At 43.3% G+C, this 16889-nt stretch overlaps 1 protein-coding gene across 8 annotated transcripts in view; it reads left to right on the top strand.

Moving 5' to 3' along the window:
* The window catches only part of ASRGL1 (asparaginase and isoaspartyl peptidase 1), a 75405-nt gene that overhangs the window by 36634 nt on the left and 21882 nt on the right, over positions 1-16889 (top strand). For 3 of the 8 annotated variants that reach the window (XM_080998041.1, XM_080998046.1, XM_080998048.1), the window contains one exon: positions 16539-16733. In XM_080998041.1, the coding sequence (XP_080854167.1) occupies positions 16539-16733 (195 nt within the window). Of the gene's footprint in view, positions 1-6146; positions 6234-12430; positions 12683-16352; positions 16467-16538; positions 16734-16889 lie in introns of those variants that run through there. The other 5 variants (XM_080998043.1, XM_080998045.1, XM_080998044.1 and 2 more) reach the window with 5 other exon arrangements.

Raw genomic sequence — 16889 nt, 5'->3', positions numbered from 1 at the left:
CAGACGTATGGCAACGGGGGCGATTCCTTGCTGAAAATGTCTCAAAAACTGAAAAAAGTGTGTGTGTGTGTGTGTGTGTGTGTGTGTGTGTGTGTTTTAGTGGCTCAAAAGCTGTTCAAAAGCAGGGCAGCACTGGCACCCAACTGGATACTGGCAGGAGCAAGACCCAATGGAGGAGAAGCAGTGCCAGGGCTGCAGGAGCCCTTACGCCACCTTCTCAAAATCAGGCAGGGCAGGGCTTGGTCCACCCTTCCCCCCTAAAAAAGCTCGCAACTCAGTCCAGATTTTCCCTTTTGGAAGGGAGACCCACCAATTTGTCCTTTGTCACAGAGCCACTTCCTTTGTTCCCTTAACGACCCATACTGAATGGGGTATTACCAGGCTGGCCTGGCTATTCCAGCAATTGAATCTGGGCTGGATCCAGGAATTGAAGGAGGGCTCAGACATACAGCCTACCCTATAACTTGTAACAATATAAAAGGCACATGTGAATTGGTATTTTGCCTTTCCTTGTAGTTTGTATTCAAAATCTTATTTATTTCTGTGGATCTTTCTGTGCTTCCCAAGATGGGCATCGTATGTTCAAGGCGTATCTGCAAAAGCAGATCTGGGATACTTGCAATAGCAAGTTTATCTTTTGCATCCTTGTTACACAGCATCACATATGCAGTTGGTTAAATTACATGATGCCCCAGTTTAATGCACAGGTCTAGCAAAAATTGCACACCATTTCTCATTCAAAGGCACGGAGATCTTGCTTAATTGCTCATTGTTCCCCATTTAAAAGCAGAGATCTGGGTTAATTACACATTGTGCCCCATTTGGTGCCGGTCTGGATCATTATTGTGCATTGCATGCACAATTGCTCAACTACACAACAACTTGTACCATGAATAACAATTGTTTTTTCTCACAAGCTCTCATTCTGCCAATACATGAAAGGAAAGAAACAAATATCTTGGGACTTCTCTGATCCTTTATTACATTGTTCTTCTGAGCAGTTTATTTGCAGCTGATCTGATTGTTGGAATGGAGAAAGTGTGGTATTTGACCTTCTTTTTTGAGAGCCAAGAAACAATTACTGATTCCCTAAGTTGGGCTCTTCCTTTGGCCAGAGGAATCACTTCCCAGGCACGATTGAACGATCTTAAAGAGACAGGAGGACACAATATTCTATTAGACTACAGATAATAGGTTTTGGTTTGTTTCCCTGCAGCTAGCTGAAGGCATTTGGAAAGAGGGATTGCTGTTTGTGGCATGTGCAGTCATCCTAGTGCCACCTCTAGTCAAACAGATTTTAGTGGGGCTTGTATTGTTCCAAAAACCTATTCGGCCAGAGGCAGGAGAGGCAATGTGTGTGCCATAAGGGAAGTGATTTCTCTCTCAATGCTCCTAAAAAACTATTCTTTATTTCCAGCCATAAAAAAAGTTTAGCACACACGAGCATACTTTTGAAGCATCCCTGGTTGCAGACCCTCCTACTGTCCCTATTTTCCAGGATCAGTCCTGGAAATACAGAAGCTGTCAGTTTCTGATTTGATTCTGGAATATCACACTTTTCCTTAGGACATCCCTATTTTCATTGGAGAAATGTTGGAGAGTATTGAGTTATATGACCCGCAAGCCAAGGAGATAAGTAACTATACAACCTTTTGAAGACCTCTGAAGGCAGCCCTTTATGGGGAAGTTTTTTTAATGTTTAATGTTTTATTATGTTTTTATATATGTTGGAAGCCGTTCAGAGTGGCTGGAACAACCCAATCAGAAGGATGGGTGGTGGTAATAATAATAATAATAATGGAATATGACATCCCTATTTTCATCAGAGAAATGTTAGAGGGTATGTGTTGAGACAAGAGAGAGACACGAATACCCAGGTGCTCTACCAACATGTGAGGGCCATGCAGAGTTGTGTCAGCTACTTCGCGGTTATTATTAAAGCTGCCCTCCATTAATCATTTAGAAAAATACAAATGAAGGCCAATATTTCTCATAAGAGGCATGGATCATTCAGTGCTGGAAATTTTCAGCACCATATTTCATTTCCAGGAGCATAGCGCTTGTTGACAATGGCATCCAGTGAGGACCATATTCTGTCTGTATTTGGGAATTGCTGTAGACTTCCAGATTATTTCTCCATTAGCCTTGCTCTTTTTCCTGTCTAATTGATGGGACCACATAAGGGATTTCAGGGTTGCAGGGCTGCTTCCTAAACACTAGTTTGCCAAAAGCTTTGTCTCTTCATTTTTTAAATATATCCACAGCCCTGTAAAACTCTTGTTCTGTTTTGCTCACACATTGTGCAGCTGGTTGTCATGGAGGCTGCTATACCAAATATGTTGTACCTTAGATCTTTCTGTAGGATGATTGCATATTATTCTTTCAATGAAAAAGCCAGTGAAAGCAAACAGAACATTTCAGGTTTATTTTTATTTATTTATTATTAAATTTGTATCATTCATCCGAAGATCACAAGGCAGTTCACAACCTTAAAGTGTGTTGTGAATTCTCCAGCAGCAGGATTCACTGATGGGGTGATCCTGGCTCAGGAAGATCAGGCTGCCAATACGAGAAATGTACATTTGTTCAGCCAACGTGTTTCAGAGAATCAACTGTTGAGTGGAAGATAAATCACCGAGTTTCAGAATTATATAAGACTACAAAGTTAGACCTTCTTAAGAGGAAATTGATGAGAAATGAGCGATCTGTCACATGTACCAAATGAGAAAAATGTCTTAGGTATTTCTTTTATCATGCATTCACAGGAAATTATAGAACATTCCTTTACATTGATAACTTTCCCAGATGGCAGTTTCCCAATAGCATTTTATAAACATAGCTGAATGCCATTTCCCGCTCCTTTCATTTTAATATTTACTGTTTCTAAAACCGAGTTTAAATGGCTATTGCTAGGCAAACAAAGCCATTTCTGCAATCCTTAAAATAGATGGGCTGGGGGGTGGAGTCAGATGAACTGTGCTAGTTGAAAGCCAACAAAGAGGGTTGTGGTTGGTTTGTTTGTTTTTTTAAAAAAGGCAATATCATTGCCAGCACTTTTAAGCAGCCCCTTTGGGATTCAGTTCAGCAAAATTAAGGTATTTTTTTTTAGAAAAAGAAAGAAAGGGGAGAAAGAAATCAAGTACATTTTAGAGAAGGCAGTTGCTTTCTTGACATATTTTTAAAATTACCAGACTGTTGAAATCTCTTCACAAAGCTACTTATTTAAAACTTCCCCTTTGTGCCACTTAGAAGGATGCCGAAAAACATTTGATTGCGTTGAATAAATACCGTCTCTGCCAAATCCTAAATAAATTTTATCTGGAAATGTTTGCATGTAGTGAAATGGGACAACAGAGCGTAGGAAGGAACCTTGTGTGGGAATGTTCAGGGATGCAGGAGAGGATATATTGTGTGATTATATCCTTTCCAACTTGTGTTAACAAGTTCCACAATTTTAGCAGAGTAACATTCCTCTTTTTAAACTCACAGCGGATGGGTTTGCTGAGGCTCGCTAAAGCCTCTATAATAACTGTCCTGATATTTTCCCCTTATTCCCTCATAAAAGATAAGACACGACACAGTCCTCTATAAAAGTATAAAAAGAGTTTACTCACACACATTCTGTTCACAATTGGATCCCAGAAGGCAAACTTAGCTTAGAAAAGTAACATACACCTGGAAACTATCTCATAAGGAGACAGTCCCTTTGTCCTCTCTTGGCTGGAAGCATCTTTGGCTAAGCAGATGTTGCTTCTTCGACGAATATAGTCAGAGAGAGAGATGGCAACCAGTCCTGTGCTTTTGTCATTACCTGCACAGGTGAGGCCATGTCCACCTCTGGTCACATGTAGAGGAAGTCTGTCCCAGACAGGATATGATGGCCTGGGAATCTGATTCAGAAGCTGAATCTGAGGAGTCCCAGCCTGCACAGGAGTCCCGGCCTCCAGGGCCGGCTGAGCCGGGGCAGGGGCTTGAATCTGAAGGGCCTGCACCTGTGCCGTGTCCTCAGGAGCAGACACCAGATGTATCCAGTCTGGCTCCGGAGGTGATTGAGGACCCATTGCCTGCAGGTGCGCCTCTCCCAGCCCTGTCAGGGGAAGGTGAAGCTGCCCCTGGGTCCAGTAACCCTCCAGCCTCTCCTGAGCTGCAGAGGCTCGGGGCAGAAAGGCGGAGGGAACTAAGTTCTCTCAGGAGGAGTGCTCGCCTTAAGGCCAGGAGAGGCGGGTCACCTGTGGGCCGGGACCGCCCCTGGCCCCAGAGGAGATAAAGGCCAGTCAGCACAGTCCCAGGTTGCGGGAGCAACATCGTCGTTGGAAACCTGTTCTTCCAGCACCAAGGCCTGTTCTTCCGGAGTTCCTGACCATGCCCGGCTTCTTGCTTTGGACCCTGCTTCGCCCTTGGTGGACAGTCTCCAGACCGTCGACCCAGGACCGGACTCTGACCACGCCTCTTGGTAACGTGCCCCCCCCCCCGGGTCCAGCACACAGGAGAAACAGAAAGGTCCGACTGGCTGGTCCAGACATCCCCTTTTATGTTCACTCTAGGGATGTTGTACTTGACTGCTCTTGTGTTTCACATCCTACACCTTGTGGTGCTTATGATGAAGCTCTTAGTATGCCACTGAAGTGGGTATGACCATCCAGTCTCACTGAAGATGAGATCTCTCGACCAGGCAAAGATGTTGGGATACTGCCAGGGACATAAAGTCCATCATGGCCCCAAGCCGTGTCCGGACGATCCATCGATCTCCCGTAGGCACGCAGTATCAGCAATTAGCGACATGAGCTCCAGAAATAGCCTACCACATTCTAGAGCCGATGCACACTCTGTTAGCAGATAATGCACAGCCAAAGTCGCACTCAGGAGAGCATTATTTACAAGTTTTATTCAGCGTTGATCAGAACAAAGAAAAACATGACTGCCTGCTTCAATGTCTCTGACACAGAGAGAGCGAAAACAAAAGACACAACAGAAACATCCTGTGGAAACAGGAAATACGCAGACTCTGACTCACAAGGCCTGCTCCCTTTTAAGGTGGAACGGAAATATCCTAACAAAAGATTCAGCTGCCAGTGCTTTACCTTTATACCAGGAAGGATGTTTAGCTGTAGAAGATTAGGTTGTGATGCAACCTTTTCAAGGAGCAGGAGCCCTTCCAGGAAAAATGATGACAATCCTGCCATTCTCACAACTTTTGCTCTCTCCAAACTGTATGTGCAAAACATATATGTGGAAAAGCCTTCTCAATGCAAGAGTCAAAAGTGAAAGGAAAAAGGCTGTTTTATGAGAAATACAGAGCTCTGAAACTGCTCCAAGCTGAAAGCGAGCCTTTATATAGTAATAACAGCAGGTCAGCCTGATGGTTAGCACCAGCAGTGCTGCAAGATGCTGGTTAACTCAAAGGGGCCCTGCCCTCTCCAGTAATTTCCACTGCAGTGGAGCAGGGGGAAGTTTGAGTCTTCCAGGGTTGTATACAGTGGAGTCCTCAGAGCAGGCATAGGCAAACTTGGCCCTCCAGATGTTTTGGGACTACAATGTCGGAGCATGCCTGGGGGGCACACGCAGCCCCCGGAATGAGACAGACCTCTCCGGGCATCTTCCTGATGAAGCGCAGCCCCGGGACATTCTCCAATCTTCAGTCCTGGTGTGCTGTAGCAACACATATCAAAAGATATGTGCATACTCTATCAGCAGAGTATAGCAGAAACGATCGTGGAGCCTGAGTGTAGCGTTCTAAGTGATTTATTAAGCAATATACACAGGACAAAGTAACCATGGCATCCTCTCACATCTTCTCCAAGAGAGAGAGAGTAAAGAAGTACAAAAGTACAGTACAAGCGGAAGAGATAAGACTGGCTTCCGTTCTCACACTTTCCAAGCCTGGAAAGTAAACACAGACATGTGATATAGCAATCACACATCCAGCAACGGAGGAGTGAAATGCTGACATACAACTCACATCATTCCTAGCTAACAGGACCAGTGGTAAGGGATGATGGGAATTGTAGTCTCAAAACATCTGGAGGGCAAGTTTGCCTATGCCTGCACATTCTTGGGCACATCCTCGGGCCGATGGGCAGGGGCGGGAAGCACCCCTGGCACTTGGCCCTACATGGCCTTCCCCTTCAGGTTTAAGGTCCTTATCTTCACCACCTGATGAAGAGGCATCAGACTCCTGGTCCTTGACAATGATAAAGCAGCAGTGTGGGGAGAGGACACTGAAGTTGATGCAGGTAATGATATTGAGTCATATCATACGACCACACAAAGCTATGAATCAGAAATGGGAAACCTGTGGCCCTCCTCTGCTGCTGAACTACAGCTTCCAAAACCCCTGACCATTGTGCAGGCCAACTGGGAGTTGCAGTTCAATGACATCTGGAGACCCACGGGTTTCCCCATCCCTGCTCTAGGTGAATGACTAGGAAGGAGTGCCTTAAACTCAGCCATCACTATGAATATCAAAGTGAAATAAGCCAAGGACATATTGAGAATCAGGTTAACTGTTTATATTATACAGGATTCACTGTTATTATGAAACCAAGAATAACATTAATTATTCTGATTTTAGACATAACCCTGAATTAATTGAACCACCCATTCTTCGTTCAGAATGAAGACACGCTCAGCAAGTTCTATTCTTAAATACGTTATGTCCTCCTTAACACCTTCCCATGAGTATTTGCGTAGGAAGGCTTGTGAAGTGTCTTTTTGCTGAAGATTCCATAACTATGCAGTGCTTACCTTTACAAGAAGGCCTCTGATCCATATGTGTGAGGGCCGCCATGATTCAAACAGCCCCACTTATAACAGTTATAGGGAAATAAATGAGTGAAACACTAAAAAATATTAAATGCAGGCCAAGTTCATAATATTTGAGGTGTACCTCAAGTATTATGAACTTTGCCTCCATTTAATATCTTTTAAAGAGAGAGGTGGATGAAGTATGTGATTTACACCTTAAGATTTCACATACCATAAAATAATATTTTATTGTGGGTTACTTGAAGTCTCTGGATATCTAAGCAGAACCCTGACTACATAAATTCAAACCTATATCCTTTAAGTATCAATTTAAAGGGGAAAACCCAGCATAGCCTCCCTTCCCCCAATGGTTTGGAGTAAGAAGGAAATCCAGATTACTCAGATAATCATATGTGTAGGCAAGTGGGAATATATTTTCAAGATGAATAGCTTAAAAGGAGTTGGTATAAAGAGCTTGTGGGAAAGATAATGTCAATTGCCTTCAATGTGATTTCTTTTTCTTAATTGAATTTTAAAAATGGATCAGGTGCTCTGAAAAATAATTACAAGGCTGCTGTGTTATTACACACACTGTTATGTTGCCCCCACTGATTATCGCAGTGCCAAACCTGATCACAGCTGAATTCCCGGATTATAAACTAACTTCCACTACTAACTTTCAGCCCAGTGACCAAAAGGTGCTAATTACACATTCTTCTTATAACAAGGCAAGTCTATCAGCAGCCTGTGAATCCCCCCAAACTTGCTGACTGAATATAGAATGGCCTGTCCCTAATGAATACAAGCTGAGTTTGCACTATTTTCCATGTCAAAATCAAGTTATTTCCAGAAGAAACAAGGAGCTTAAACTGAATTAGAATATTGCAGCAGTATGAAATACAAAAGGGTGCTGTGCTATTATCTGGGGTGGCTGTCAATCTGATTTTTTTTGCCCTTCTCATAAACCAGAGACAGAAAATAGATAAGCTCATTTATATTATAAAATGCTGAAGAGGTCAGTGGAGTATTGTGCAAATCAAATTCTAACTCAAAAGACTATGTGGAGCAATGCAATTCTGATTTCTTATTCAATTTTGGGCACATATTGTAACAAGACAGCGGCAAGTCGCACAGCACCACACACAAAATCTTTAGCAGATTCTTCCCCTGAGCTCACAACACTGTGATCTATTTTTAATGGGTAAGAAAGTTACTCATTGTTAAAACAAGATTGATCTCATATTCTGTTAAGAAAGCAGGCGCACAGACCCTGTAGTCCAAGCTTTCAAGCTTCACTGCGGTTGCTTTGTCCTGAGTATCATCATTTTATTTTCAGGAACACAGAATGTTTTAGGGTTGTTGAGTGAGGGGGGGGTTGAGGGGTTTTTTTGGTAATGAAAAAGTTTTTGGAAGTTAACAAAAACATTCCCCATAAATATGATTTCTATTGTACTCCATGACTAAAAAGACAAAAATGACAAGAGGCCTAAATTAGCGCAGTTTCTGTGGACACCAGCCAGGCCCAAAACATTTTGCTGCCTCATGCAAAAAATAAAATAAAAATTGAATTTTACTTCAGCAATGGCATCAGGACACCTGAAGACATCAGGCTTAAGTGTCAGAAATGGCTTTGTCCATCCACACCTCGCCACCATTCTTCACCCATCTTCTGCCTGAGGCAGTCACGTCATTCTGCCCTGTATAGTATACACCAGTGTTTGTTGTATGGTATTCTACAGAAGCCCAAGGCCCAAGGGGTACTGTAAAGAAAAAAGTTGCCATGGTGGGCAAGCATGCATAGTGTGTGATTTCCATTGAGCTACAGCCATGGGAATTAAATGCACTATTCAAGCAATTGTCCTAGGAATCCTTCCCCTTCTTTCCTTCCCTCTCTGTGCTTTCCAAGGATTAAATTTCAGTAGCGGTTGATGAGGCAGCAGTGTGTTGCTTACCTGGCTTCTCAACAGCACTGCATGTTGCTGCTGGTTACTGAGAGGGAGAGGGGAGCAGCTAAAGCAATCTGACGCTCCCTGCTGCTATGCCTCTACCACACCCAGCAATGTAGTTACAGGAAGGCAAACTGGGCAGTTGCCTGGGATGGTAAATTTGAGGAGGAGACACCTCACCCAAAAGCTCAGACCAGACTCTGGAACTGGCAGTTACCACAGTGGCCTCATGGGCCAGCAGTGGGGCAGGCAGGGTGACCTCAATGTACCAACTAAGGACAGTGCCCCCCCACTCTGAAATGGGAGGTGTTGCAGCTACAGAACAGCCTCTCCTAAAATAGGGCATTCCTCTCTGATATTATCCACCATGGCAGTCACAGTTATTCCTCTGTGGTAACACTGGTGAAAATGGCTCATACCACATAGCATTTCTGGCTTGTAACTCTTGTTTAGTTCCGGGGCACATGCATTGAGATGCGGGTAGATTAGGATGGTTTTGCTGGATAGGCTTTTTACTTGCTGTTTGCTACTTTTGTTTAGGACTTAATTGGTGGAGCTTATACAAGAAGTAGGTTTCACTCATTAAATAGTTCATTAAAGACTGTATATATCTCATATAGCATTTTAAACTTTCTCAGTGGCAAATCATGTTTCTCAACAAATTGGCACATTTAAAAATACTATGGTACAGATGCCCAGCAAAGCTACATTTTTATTTCAAATAAGGGGGAAATTTTTACATCTACTCTAATAAAGCTGAGGTTCTCTCTCGTGCTCTTTTACTTTTGTATCGTTGTCTACATTTCTAGGTCATTCTAAAATGATGACTTTGTTACCTTCCTGGTAAAGTTCTGTAATTCAGAGTTTCATTTTATTCTGAAAAAGGGTCATGTCATTCAGCCTGGATCTAACATGTCAGTGCCACTTAGTATTGTGTTTCTTCTGACCTTTTTTTTAAAGGTCCACCAAGTAGTGGTGCATTTTGTGTAAGGAGAGTGGTGGGAATCTTCAGGGCACCTTCTTCACTGTACTTTATTTTCCTGTTCCTTTTGTAAAATTTTGAGGGCAAGACATCTCTTTTTTTAGATTATATTAAACTTTGACAAAGTGTGACACTTCTGTCCATCCAGATAGCAAAGGACAGGCTTCCAAACTTTGCAACTGTGTCTGCACTTCCCAGATGGAAAAGACTTGGGCTTCCTATGGTTATAACTATCACTGGAGAGAAACAGTGATTCAACCGATAATTTATAGAACAGACCCTATAATTCAAGGAGATATGGTTTGTGAAATTGCCCCATTAAAACTTTATTTCTACAAATTCACTGATTCTTTAGCATGTCTACTTGGGAGAAAGTCCCATTGAATACATGGGGCTTACTTCTAATTAGACATGCATAGGACAGCACTATTAATCTCCAATTTCTTCTCCACCTCCCAAAAAGCATGATGTCAAGGACTGCCTTTTAAAGGAGTGGGAAACTTTCTCTCCCTTCTCATGGGACAACTTTGGCAGACAGGCAGGTCAACCCAACTTTCAATCACTTGGTTTCATTACGATGTCACATGATTGACAAATGGGTATCCCACTCACTTATTAAAATCCTTTCATGGGAATTGACACCGTGACATGGACGGGAGGAAGAAAGGAGCGTTTTGCAAGCAAAGGCAACAAAGGAGACTTCTCCCGAGTGGTGCACTTGCTTGCAAGACTCATTTTTTTCTTCCTTCCCCATTGTGTAAGGGGGAGAAAGTTGCCCGGACACTGAGGTCCAGCGCCAAGGGCCTTCTGGCGGTTCCTTCGCTGCGAGAAGCCAAGTTACAGGGAACCAGGCAGAGGGCCTTCTCAGTAGTGGCACCTGCCCTGTGGAACGCCCTCCCTCCAGATGTCAAAGAGAAAAATAACTACCAAACTTTTAGAAGACATCTGAAGGCAGGCCTGTTTAGGGAAGCTTTTAATGTTTAATAGGTTATTGTATTTTAGTGGTTTGTTGGAAGCCACCCAGAGTGGCTGGGGAAACCCAGCCGGATGGGCAGGGTATAAATAATAAATTATTATTATTATTATTATTATTATTATTATTATTATTATTTTACAACAAAGGTAGAGTTGCAGGAAATCTCCTCCATTCCTTTATCCCAATGCAAATGCATCCTGAAGTTCCAAAACACACCTTTCTTCCTGTTTTCGGGGGTGAGGAGCATTTTGCAAGCACTTAGCTGGCCACTGTGAGAACAGGGGGCTATAGGACTACAAAGGCTATTCTTCTGATCCAACAGGTTCTTCTTATGATCCAATTTCCCTACCCCCGGTTTAAGCAGTGAGTGGAAAGACACTGCCTGGATACAGGTTTCATCCATAGATGCACAGTGTGGTAGATCTGGAATACAAGGTCTTCAGACTCCAAGTCTACTCACTATTTGTTCAGTTATTTGTAATATTTACTTCCTCCACCCCCCACCCCCCACCCCGTGTTTGCTTAGATGTAAATCCTGAATAATTCAATGGGACTTGCTGCCAAATAAGCAAGTATAGGACTGATGGCTGATTCAGTATGCCACTGGCATTTGAAACCTCATAAAATAAAATGTTATCTTGTAAATTCATTGCATGCTAATCTCATGATTATATCTGGAATTTATTAATGCCCAAGTTTGCTCTCACAAAGAAACCCATGGCCAAATTCACAACTGTGTGGGGTAGGGCTGGGCTAGGCTGGTAATTTTTAGAATAGGCATTGTGCACATCCTCATGGGTCAGTGACACACCTTAATTATTCCTTAGGTGTTCAAAGGCTAAAACTGGGCAGTCAAACTGCTACTTCAAATTAAGGGTTGAAAATAGCCCTGAAACAGTAGTATAGCTACAGAAAAAGAAATAAAGTAACTAACAGTAACGACACTTTAAAATACTGTATATGATAGGTAAAGGGACCCCTGACCGCTAGGTCCAGTCGTGACCAACTCTGGGGTTGTGGCGCTTATCTCGCTTTATTGGCCGAGGGAGCCGGCGTACAGCTTCCAGGTCATGTGGCCAGCATGACTAAGCCGCTTCTGGCAAACCAGAGCAGCACACGGAAACGCCGTTTACCTTCCCGCCGGAGCGGTACCTATTTATCTACTTGCACTTTGTGCTTTTGAACTGCTAGGTTGGCAGAAGCTGGGACCGAGCAACGGGCACTCACCCCGTTGCGGGGATTCGAACCGACGACCTTCTGATCAGCAAATCCAAGGCTCTGTGGTTTAACCCACAGCGCCACCCGCATCCCACTGTATATGATAGGGGGCGGTGAATAGGGTAGAGCATGAATATCTCCAGAAATTGGTTATGTGAGCAAAAGCAGGCTGCCTGCATGTTAAAATCCTCCCTATGATCTGCGAATATTTCTGCTAGGATCTATTGGGTTTTCTTTCTTGCTGTCCTGGGCTGCCAAAATCCCGTTCAGTGAGATGCAGTCAGCTTTGAACTAACCACCTCTGCCTCCTGCTGCTTCAGCATTCTCACTTTGTGGAGAGGAGGAGGAAGGGGAGGAGGAGGAGGGAGAAACCAAAGTGCGAGATAAAAGCGAACACCTCCCTTCTGTGCACAGAGAGAGATAGAGAGATGCGCACCGACCATCTTTACAGCTGGCGGTCATTTTGCTTCAGTTACGTTGAATCGGATGGGATGGGTCGGCCATTTTCGCGAGGGGCGGACCTGAAGGCAGCAGCGGCCATTCCAGTTGAGGGCAGCCTTGCTTCAAACCCATTGAAACGGAGGCAAAACGAGGCGGCTCTCTTTTCTAAGGGCAAGGGTGCGAAAGGGGAGTTGTCCTCGCCATGTGATCACCCCTCCTACCTACCCACCCACCCTCCGTGGAGCTCTGGAAATACATTTAACTGTAAGATTAATATTATTTGCAGCCGCTCTTGGCTTCCTCCGTGCTCTGCTTTTAACGATTTTAAATGCTAGGGTGATGGTTTTGAAGGGCAGTCGGGAAAAGCAACCACCCGTGAGTAAACCTCTGGGAGAGGACGGCTTGCAACAGGCCGGGAGAATGGATGAATGAGTGTATGGGTGGGAGCTTTCCTCCCTTTGCTGGCTTCCCTCCAGCTTGCTAGCTACTCGGGGGAATCCACACGTTCCCAGAGTCAGACAGTAAGTGTGAATAAGGGAGACGTCACAGGTGGCCTAGCAAAAACCCTTCGCCAATGGGAGGGCTTTGAAGGAATTGCAGAGTTGGAAGGGACCTCAAGGGTCATCCAGTCCAACCCCCTGCAATGCAGGAATTTCAACTAGATCATCCATGACAGACTGGCTGTCTGACCTATGCTTTAAAAACCTCCAAGGAAGGAGAGTGCACCACCTCCCAAAGGAGACCATTCTATTGTCGAACAGCTCTTACTGTCAGAAAGTTCTTCCAGGTGTTTAGTCAGAATCTCCTTTCTTGTAACTTGAAGCCATTGGTTTAGATCCTCGCTTCTGGAGCAGGAGAAAAGAAGCTTGCTCCATCTTCCACTTGACAGCCCTTCAGATATTTGAAGGTGGCTATCATATCTCCTCTGCCAGGCTAAAATACCCCGCTCCCTCAACTGTTCCTCATAAGGCTTGTTTTCCAGACCCCTGATCATCTTGGTCACCCTCCTCTACGCATGTTCTAGCTTGTCAACATCCTTCTTAAATTGTAGGGCACACAGAATAGAGTGGGATTATTACTTCCCTTGTTCAGGGCACCATACTTCAGTTGATGTAGCCTAGAATAGTATTAGCTTTTTTTTTGCTTCTTTCCTAGCCCCGGCCTGACCTAAATTTCTCAGGTGTTCTGATTTTGGCATCATGTTGTGCTTGCAGCTTAAGGAGGAAATAATGCACATCTTGCAATATCCGCTTTCCTCTGTGTGATGACTCCACAGGGAAATACACCATTATTATGAGTGGTTTCCAATGCTAGCTCTACTCAGAGTAGGCCCATTGACACTCATAGACATAATTAATTTAGGTTCATTAATTTCAGTGGGCAGGGCTGGCCTCTGTTGTTCCTTCCTCCTCTTCCTCCACAGCCTCCTCCACTCATTCCATTGCTAATCTTCACTTCCCCCATAAAATCTTCACCTTTCCCTCTCACCCTAAAGCTGATTTATACTCTCCCCTCTCATTTCAACTGGTGTGTGTGTGTATGTGGTGAAGGATTGTGTTGTTAGTGTCAGGTGCCAAAATGTCTTGGGCCAGCCCTGTCAGTGGGTCTGCTGTGAGCAGGCCTTACAACCTTTTCAACCCTTTGGTTGTAATCCCATTCTTACTAGGGAGTAAGACTCATTGGGCACTTTTAAAAAGGCCTGTTTAGGTCTACATTGCCTGTTGTTTAAAGGCTTTCAGCAAGGCTTGCTACACTGCCCATTTCCCTGATGAGTTCTGTGGCTGTGTAGGGTTCTTCAATGTGATCTGTTTATTGAGAATCCACCCTGATTTGCTGGCAGAAAGCTTACACAGATGTCATACTATGACCAGTCTTTACTGTGTGCTTGTGGGGAGGCTATAGAGCTATGAGCATTCATCCTGATTTGCTTGTGCAGTGGTTTGACGTATTTGCATTAACCAGTTGTTTATCCAACAGCATTTAGTGCATTTCCCCATCTCTTTCCTAACAGCAAAAAGTATTGTTGTTGCAACAATAGAGCACTTTGCTCCACTTCAATTGCACAAACTCAGCTTTACAGTATGTTACTGACTCCCTCACACAAAACACTGATAATCTGGAGGCAGCCCTGGTCATCCACACCTGTCATATGTGCCTATGCATTCCATGTCATTAAAAACAAACAACTGTACATATTTTGTATGTGACACATTTTTTGACAAGTTCCCAAAGATTACAAATAAACTGATGTTGGCCATAATTCTAAAATCGACTTGTATTGGCACTGGTGGCAGAGTCCCCTTCAAAGTCTAAATAAATAATATCTTTTCTCAGAAATAAGATCTGTTTCTCTTGGTATGGAATATACAGTAGCCAGCCATGCCAAGAAAATACCCCTGAAGGATCAAATATAACATTTTAAATATGAATTGATGGGAAATATTTAATGGATGCAGATTTACTTATTTGCCTAAATAATTTTTTTTTGAGTACACATACCGCCCCCAACTTCCAAAGAAAGGATTGGTTTAACTCTGCTTACTTCATTATGGATTTTCCCTCAAGGTTGTGTGCCTGTATCTCATTCCTGTAACATAAATTCACACAGGAAGAGCTTTTTCTGAGGCAGACAATGGTATACCAAAGCACTCCATCCCCTTTTGTGCCCATGCCCAGATATTCAGTAGATGTTTTTGTAAAAATATTCAGCTTCAGTTTTCAGCACTAGAGTTACAGCATCAATTGCACTGATGAAAATCATACCGTTGAAAGTAGCCTTCTGATTTAGAATAATATGATATGTGTCCTGGTTTACACCCTGGAAACATACATGTCTCCATTCTTTTCACCAAGTATTGTAATTCTGCAGAGCTAAACTGCTCATGCCATGCGAGTTTGATAGGCACAGACATTGCAGAATGAAGACACAGGGTTATGAAAGCTTACCCATCCATAGACAAGCTGCTCTGAGCTTCACACAGCAGCCTGCAGATATACTAATTCACCGTGGGTCTTTGATATGATAAATTAGTGTGAAGGAGAGGTGCCAGTCACCAGTCATACTGCTGACATTTGCAAAACAGCAGTGGTAGAGCATCACTCCCCGTGATGTTCCCGAATGTTTTGGGAGCACACGCATCTCCCTCATACTTTCCATGAGAATAATAATTAGGATACTGATTAATTAATTAATCAATCAGATTTATTGATTAAAGGCCTTTTGATTGACTAAAATGTAGCCCACCTAACCAGGACACAGATGTTTCCTCTCCCTTAATGTTAATTATTAAATGTTCCTTTTTAATAACTGCACATGGCAGGCATCATTATAGATGAGTCTGTTCCCTTCCTTTAAAAGATGCTTCTAACAAGATGGTGTCTGCTACAACAGATTTATGTGGTATCTGAAAACAAAGAGAGAGTGCTTTCTTATCTCTGCAAAATAAATATTTTATGTACATGCAAATATATGCAGATGTAATCAGTTAAAATTCATACAGCCAGGGCTTCTTTTCAGCTGAAACTAACCGGAACTCAGTTCCGGCACCTCTCAGGTAGGTGTCATTGCCATTCTAAGAGAACAAGGGAGGCATTCATGGTGAGTTCTGGCACCTCTCTTTCTAAAATAACAGCACTGCACACAACTAATATATTAAAACTGCAATTCTGTATTCACTTACCTGAGAGTAAACCCTTTTGCCCTCAGTAGGACTTCGCTCTGAGCAGACTTGGTTAGGCTTGCACTGTAAGATTTCTCTAATCAGGTGACGACCTTTTAAAGAAAACAATGTGAGCTAGAATTATTGAGGCAGCATATGAAGTGATTTGTTTACTTGGAAAACATGCTGTGTTGGCTAAGCCTGTGTAATGCTCTCTCCTCATGAAATATTGTGTGTTTCCCTTCCTCTTTTAATCAGTAATAAAAGTCCATTTAAACTTAACAGGAGTAAGACTGCACTTTGAACACTCAGCTGGTAGGAAGATTCCAGATAAAGAATTCCTCACATGCTGAAAATGTCAGCATTGTACAACTCTTGACAGGATTTTCAGGGTCAGGAGATGTCCTGTGAACTATGTGGTCGCTTCGTGAATGAGATCTAGGCAATAGCTCATCCCATTTCCACAGTTGAGACGTGAAATTAAAGGAAGCTTGCAGGCAGTATGCATTGATTTTGTTTTGTAAGGAATGTTAGTTCTTCTGACCGAGTAACAATTCTGCATTTCTATCCAGGAAACAACATGAAGCCAGTAATCGTGGTTCATGGTGGAGCTGGTCGCATCTTTAAAGATAGAGAAGACGGATGTCGTTCTGGTGTCACCAGAGCAGCGCTGAAAGGTTACGGTATCCTTAAACATGGAGGGAGTGCATTAGATGCAGTGGAAGAAGCTGTGGTAGTAATGGAAGAGGATCCACATTTTAATGCAGGTAATTTTTGTGAACTTTCTGTGCCCCCACAGCCTTTGGCCTAGTTCCCATATCCCAATGGAACTCAGCTTCTAACTAAGCCCTAGCACAGATAACTGAAACAACCATGTACTGCTTCTCTTTTCTCCACTGCCTCCCCTTTCTCTGCTGTTTATC

Source organism: Podarcis pityusensis, assembly GCF_964106645.2.
Source record: "Podarcis pityusensis genome assembly, chromosome: 3".
Taxonomy (NCBI): domain Eukaryota; kingdom Metazoa; phylum Chordata; class Lepidosauria; order Squamata; family Lacertidae; genus Podarcis; species Podarcis pityusensis.
Note: the sequence above shows the minus strand (reverse complement) of the source record. Positions and strands in the feature narration are given on the sequence as shown.